Source organism: Sinocyclocheilus rhinocerous, unplaced genomic scaffold (assembly GCF_001515625.1).
Source record: "Sinocyclocheilus rhinocerous isolate Xijiao unplaced genomic scaffold, SAMN03320098_v1.1 scaffold6711, whole genome shotgun sequence".
Classification (NCBI taxonomy): domain Eukaryota; kingdom Metazoa; phylum Chordata; class Actinopteri; order Cypriniformes; family Cyprinidae; genus Sinocyclocheilus; species Sinocyclocheilus rhinocerous.
The window spans coordinates 39,781-47,232 of NW_015645871.1; the positions used below are offsets into that span (position 1 = coordinate 39,781).

The 7,452-nt window shown below is 34.4% G+C and overlaps 1 protein-coding gene across 1 annotated transcript in view; it reads left to right on the plus strand.

Moving 5' to 3' along the window:
- Nucleotides 1-6,953, plus strand: part of LOC107706940 (SH3 and multiple ankyrin repeat domains protein 3-like) — a 36,900-nt gene extending 29,947 nt beyond the window's left edge. Inside the window, exons 3-4 of the mRNA XM_016510795.1 lie at nucleotides 5,108-5,216; nucleotides 6,886-6,953. Of these exons, the coding sequence (XP_016366281.1) occupies nucleotides 5,108-5,216; nucleotides 6,886-6,953 (177 nt within the window). The remainder of the gene's footprint in view (nucleotides 1-5,107; nucleotides 5,217-6,885) is intronic.
- Nucleotides 6,954-7,452: the final 499 nt, after the last annotated feature.

Below are 7,452 nucleotides of genomic sequence, written 5' to 3' on the forward strand. Positions count from 1 at the left end.
ACTGAGACTAAGAAGTCTGAGGCTTGGAAGACTCAAAATAAAGGTTCTTTGTTGGTTCATTGTTATACATTATAAGTGCAGCAAAGAATCCTATTCTCATCCACCATTTTTCACCATATTGGAAATATTATGTATAGGCAATATTGTTCTTAGAATTTAAAAAGTTCTTTATGTAAAAATATTTGAAAAATATCTTAATGTAATGTTTTTTTTTTTATTGTCTTAAGATGTAATCTGTTAACAGAGGAACTAAAAGCCCCTTGAGTTCTTTTAAGCACCTTTAGATAAACCAAAACCAAACAAATCCAGAACCAAAAATTACTTTGTTGAACTTAATGTTGTCTTACGGCATCACGTTGTGAACTTACTACTGGTTGCAAGTTTGATGGTAAACTGATAAAAACATAATTACACTTGTAAAGTGTTCAAAACTGTTCCAAAGTTTGTGGTCAGTACAATTTTTTAAAGAAATGTGTACTTTTAGTGACAGCAAATATATTTGTAATGTTACAAAAGATTTCTATTTTAAATACATTGTTCTTAAAAATGTCATATTTATCAAAGAATCATGTAATAAAACATTTATCATGGTTCTCGACAAAAATATTAAGCAACACGTCTTGCTTTCAACATTGATAATAAGAAATGCTTCTTAAGCAGCAAATCAGCATATTAGAATGATTTCTGAAGGATCATCAATGGAAAGCGTATTTATTCAGCTATGAGATGTTGTATACATCTCAATTTCAAAAAATGTACCCTTATTTTATTTTACTGGTTTTGTGGTCCAGGGTCACATTTATGAATTTTTACTGTAGAAAATGGGATTTTTAATGATTCTGACATGGTTTCTGAAACCAGTAATCAGTGGTATATTCTTTTTAGTTCAATTTCATGAAAAAAAAATATATATAATTTTTTTTTTCAAATGAAATGACTTTAAATGGAATGTCATATATACCTAATGACATTTCATTTAAAGTCATTTCATTCGATTATTTGTTACATAAATTTTACTTTCACTGTTATGCTTTATAGTAGAATTATTATACCTTTACCTAAAATTATCCCATTCACTTTCTCAATATAGGAGCTGAATTTTTAATTTTATTTTAATTTTTTTTGGCAATATTAGGACCGTTCAAGTTCCATCAGTATGCAGACTAGTATCATTGTTGCTCATTTAATCAGATCATTAAAAGTGCTTCATTTGAGAAGTTTGCTTCCAATGAAAGGTTGGGCATTTCAAACTCCTAAGCCCCGCCCATTTTCATGCAAATTGTCATTATTGTTTCTGGTCAAATAAATGCAGCTTTGGTGAGCACAAGAGATGTCCTTCAAAACCATGAAAAAATCTTACAGAACCCAAAAATACTGAATATTTGGATGATCTCAGTCTTTATTTAATCTTACATTATCTATGTATGAATATCTTATTGCTGTTTTGTCTGTCGTACTGCACTGGTTGAAGCAGTAATAGAAAAGCCCTCACATGGTTGTCAACAGCAGTCTCTCTCATATTAGTCACAGTCCTGCATTCTCTTTAGATCTGAACTCTGAGTTCATCTGCTCCTGCCTAAGGGACAGTGCCGTACACACGCTCTGAATGCCAGCATGCGGCCTGGCATTGTAAATCCTGAATGGGTGAGATCCCAGTTTTGAAATGATGCCATGGCTTGGATGGTGATCCTCACATCTGGAGATCATCTCTGAGCTTCCATTCAGTCCAAAAGAACCAGTGTCAAAACAGTCCAGTCCAGTATCTGCACAGATACAGCCATATAGATGGGCATACAAAATTGTGAAAATTATCCAAACAAAAGCATTGCGTTAATGTTCTCAAATGGTCTTGATTTTGTTTATTTTTGACTAAATGTATTTGGATTGTAGGTTAGATAGCAGTTGGTTTCATTAAACCAATGCAGTTAATTGAGTCTGGTTGCAATGGCAAAAAAAAAAAAACCCTGCACGATTCAGAACAAGTTTATTGTTTTCAGAGACAATAATGTCGATTTGAGCAATGAAAAAGATACATGATGGGAATTTGAGTTTGGAGCACTCGAGGGTTAAATGATGCCCACTTTCCAAACACATTGATGTTTGTTTGTGCTGTAATTGTCCTGAAATGTTAAGCAATAGGTTCATTTTGCAGTCCTGAAACGTTCATTGATTTTACAGTTTTGCCTCTTGTTGCTTGTAAAAATGTTTCCCTGCGCTTTACTCGGGGGCTGCTGTTGTATTACAGATTCCAGTCTGATATATTTCATCATTTAATTGTGTTACACTCAACAATATTCATCTACATAATGCAGGAGTTGCTTCGTTGATGCAACAGAGCGGCTGTTAAGGTGTGTGTGTGTGTGTGTGTGTGTGTGCGTGCGTGCGTGCGTGCGTGCGTGCGTGTGTGTGGATGGCCCATATATGTCACATCTGTTCCAGACTGGTCAAGAGCTCTCCAGAGACAACTGCTTGACTGCATGTTGGATATGTATCAATATATCATTTCGTAAATATTATTGATTAAAAAATAAAAATTTTAACATATGACATCCATGATTTACACTAATTATGTTATTAATGCATGTTAATAAAGGAGGGACAAGTCAGAATTAATTATTGTGGTAATCAAATTTTTGCCTCAAATGTTCAAATTTTTGTCAAATTTTTTTTTTCAATACACAGAAATATTCGTAATTTTTCCAAAAATTACTCTGGTATTACATATACTGGAATATAATAGTGCAGAATATTGAGAAATATTATTACAATTTAAAATAACAGTTTTCAATTTTACTATATTTTAAAATGTAATTTATTCCTGTGATGGAAAAGCTGAATTTTCAGCATCATTACTCAGTATCAGTGTCACATGATCCTTCAGAAATCATTCTAATATGCTGATTTGCCGCTCAAGAAACATTTCCTATAATCATTAGCGTTTAAAACCATTGTGCTGCTCAATATTTTTGTGGGAAAATTTTTTTTCAGGATTCTATGATAGATAGAAAGTTCAAAAGAACAGCATTTATTTAAAAACAGAGATCTTTTGCAACATTATAATTGTCTTTACTGTCACTTTTGATGAATTTAATACATACTTGTTTCGTTCCAAAAAATATTACCGACTCTAAACTTTTGAATGGTTGTGGATGTAAAAAAGACGCAACTATTATGTCACCTTGGGTTTTTATGATCCATTATTGCTAGTAAAAACACTGGAATAAGTAACTAGTAAAACACAAACCCATCATGCACCTTTGGCAGACTTGTAACTTTCATTATCCATAATATCATTCAACCAATGTTAACATATGAGCCATCCAGCTAATGTAACTGAGTCAGGTTTCAGTGCAAGCTATTGTACTCTAGCTGAAAATCTGTGGAAATATTATTCAGTATGTGGGTGAAAAAAAGAGAAAGACAGAGAGAAACTGAGAGCTGTAATATTATATTATGATTTGTTCTTCTCATAGCTGAAAAGCTGTTTGGTTTTCCACCGTCCAATGAGATTACGCGCATCAAATAACCACTAGAGGTTTTACGCTCGACTCACACACAAACACACAACTCTCTCTCTATCTCTCTCTCTCTAATGGCATGCTATATGTATGCTGGACTTCTGAAAGGAGAAGCTTAAATAGCATTTTGAGCTCTGGTATAGCATTTACATTGCACTATGGACACCAAACCAATACTTTAATACTATAATATTTTTGTTTGTTTAAATTAGCTTACTATTTTTTTTTTTTAACTAAAGTCTCAAAAATTATATGACAAGCTTTTAAATGTTACAATGCTTCAATGTTGTAGTAATACTTTCAACTGTAGTAATACACTGTTTTTGTTGTTAATATTAACTGTTGTTTACTATTATTATTAATACACTGAAAAAAAATTGGTGTAACAGTTTTCACTCTGAAATATTTACAAAGAATTGGAAAATAACACGTTAAATTAAAAAATATTGTAAAACATACTCTAATAATCTTTGTTTTATTTGCAACTTCAAAAAAAAAAAAAGTTTCAGTAACTTGTGACCAAAAATGACTTTGTCTGAGTGGGTGATTGGTTTACTCATCTTCTTTTTGAACCATTAGTTAAGAGGCCAATAAAAACAGACTCAGTCACAGATAATCATTTCAGGTTTATTAAGATTCAGATGGTGACTTTGTCTGAGTGTGTGAGTTGTTTATTCTGTTTAGTTCATCCATGTCCACTAGTTTGACCCATTCAGACTTGATTTGAGGAACGGATGTGAACAGTGGAGGCAGGTATTGTCATATTAACAGTAATCAGCCAGTCATAGTGATGTGGAGGCACTGCTTCCTCTCACATAACTTTTTGATTGTAATTTGCCAGTAACTCCAACTACATTCATGACATGTACAGTCCTCTGCGGAACACAAAGATGATATTTTGAAAGATTTTTTTTTTCTCAGTCTATACAATAAAAGTCAATGGGGTCCAGTGTTGTTTGGACCCCAATATTCTTCAAAACATCTTCTGTTGTGCATTTGAGCTGTAAAGTTATTTAAATTGTCCTTTTAACAGTGAAAGTCTTGTTGTATTGCATTGCATTGTATTGCCTCAAGGCATTGTTGTGCCACAGATGTTATGACTGAGCATCTGTAAGAAACCCTTGGCCAGAAGATCACTCTAATGGTACTTGTTAGCCACTCCTTTCCTTTATTACCATTCTTAAATGATAATGGTTTGTGTGACAGGTCATGAAAATATACTGGGTTTTTGGGTGAAAAAAAAACAGCCGTAGCTATCATTTGATTTTCTCTTCAAAGTAGACTCCGTCTTGTGGAAATGTTCAGTGGATTTTGAAATATTGTGTTATATGATATTAAACAATAAACTGTGGATCAGGATTGCAGCATCAACAGATTTTCTAATGTATTTATTGAGGCTTTCGTCTGTGAATCTCCGAAAAGCTAAAATTAAGTCCTTTCTATGGAGTACTGTGGAGCTTTATTCCATTTCTGTTTCTTCCGCTTGGGAAAACTCGCCTGTTTTTGCTTTTATCCTTCTTTTGCATTATTCAACTTGCCTCACATCTCTCTCCGTTTCTCTTTCTCTCATTTTTTTCTCATTCCCTCAGGCTAACTTGAAGAAGTTTATGGAATATGTTCAACAAAGGAACGTTGAGAAGGTATCAAAGTTTCTGGAGAAAGGGCTCGACCCAAACTTCCACGACCCAGAGACCGGAGGTAAGCGACACCAACTTTACTCAAAAAGTAAATTCACTAACATCTTCCAAATGTCCATCTCTCTGTGTGTGTGTGTGTGTGTGTGTGTGTGCGCACGCGCCTGAGCGTACATGTTGACTTTGCTTGGTACTGTTAAATTGGTGCCATGACCCGATCTCTCAGCGTTTATCTCTTGGCTCTGGGTCAGTCAACAGCAGCTGAATTTGAACTGAAGCACTCTTGCATGCTCTACGGTAATAGTGGGTATCCATTTGAACCATATTTGTGTAGTTGTTCAGTTTGATTATCTTTTTGGTCCCTTTAAACAATGTCAATATTGTTGGTAAAAATGTGGAAAGGTTGGTTTCAACTAATTTTATATTTATGTGTACGGATTGTTGTTATAGAATTTTTTCCCCCAATTAACTTAGCCAACTTCCTTTACCATCATGGAATGCATTAAAAAAAAACGTTATTTTTGGTTTAGTTTGAAATGAGAAGTGACGAGAAATAAGAAAAAAAAAAAATATATATATATATATATTTAGTAGTAGTAGTAGTAGTAGATTTTTACATCATGATCTGAGAGTATTTTTGTTTAAGTTTTGCTGAATTTTAATTCATTAGTCATCAATTTATTTTAGGTTAATTCACTGCTAGCTAACTTGCATTAACTCAGTACTTAAACATTGAGAACTTAAATCTTCTCATTTCAGTTTTCAATTAGAGTGAAAGAAAGGGACAGATTGCTCTGCATGAATGACTATAGTGCAGTCACGTCTGACCTCTTCCCAGTGCATGCTGGGATAAGAGATAAGATGTGGAAGATAAGATCACCTTCCATGCAAATTCCCTCATACTTATTCAGATTTATTCATGCGTTTGTTTGGAACTGGTTAGAACTGACCTCTGGCCACAGTGATGGACAGGAATTGAAGAGTTGGTGTTTGTATACACACATGTAATTGTTACAGATAGAGCAGCCGCGACCTCCAGCTTGTGCAGCATCTCACAGTCAGTGTTAAGCTGTCTGGAGACAGAAGCTAAACAATTTGATCACAGTCCATGTATCCTTGACCTTTAAAAGAAAGGAAGAGACCGGAAGAGAAAGATGGAATCAAAATACAGTACAATAGGGTTAAAAAGACAGTTCACGCAAAATATGAAAATTCTCATGTTGTGATATAGTTTCAATTTAACAACGTCGTTTGCACTGCGCTCTTGCGTTACTTGATCTTTTTATTTTGGTGCGTCAATCTGTTGAGTCACTTAGTATAGGAAATTATGATCCGCACTCACGAGAACAATCTTCTTTTTTCTTTTATTTTACATTCATTACTGATGGGAAAAGACACAAATATAAAATGTCTCATCATGTAACATCCCTTTTAGGTTATATAGTTTCAAACCTGTGACTTTATTTCTTTTGTGGAACAGAAAATGAGATTTTTTGCAAACATTTCTGTGGCCATCAAGCTCCAAAAAGCACTTTAAAAAAAAAAAGATTCATCTTTACAGTCCCTGGTCATAGTATAGAAAAGAGCAACGTGAACATTCTTTTAAATGTTTCCTTTTATGTTCCACAGAAGAAAGCATGTTTTGTTGTTGTTGCTTTTGGTTTTGTTAAACCACTCCTTTAAACAAACCAGAAATGCACAAAAAATGTCAACAGTTGTTTTTGTGTGCACAGAATGTCCATTGACAATGGCGTCGCAGCTGGAAGGTTGTGCAGAGCTCATAAAGGTTCTGAAGGAATAGCATGCATAAAATGTCCTAATAATTGACAGATATCACTGAAATAGTCTCAGTGACAGCCTGAGGCTCTGTAAAAAGCAAAAAAGAATCTGTCCGTGGGGTGCTGCAGTTGGACAGTCACCAAACTTTGAAGCACTCTCTGCCTGTCAGTTTAGTGTGGTCACGTTCCGCAACATCGGGTTCCCTGACTTGTCTTTTAAGCAGGGCTGTCTCACATTAACGCGTTAAAGCATGCGATTAATTCAAAAATCGCCTTCATGTTGAACGTGATTTTTCTCCAGTGAGGGAGGAGGGGGCGGAATGTTTGACGAATTACACTACAGCACTTTATTGCACTGACTGGCTATTAACAGTGTCAAATAATGCACTGGAGAATACGACAAACATCAATGTAAAGAAACAAAGTTGCTTGTCAGATTTTTCTAACAAGCAACCATATTTATTTAAAATAAGCCCCAAAAAACGCAACCCAGGATTTTTTCACGCAATTTAACAAAAAAGA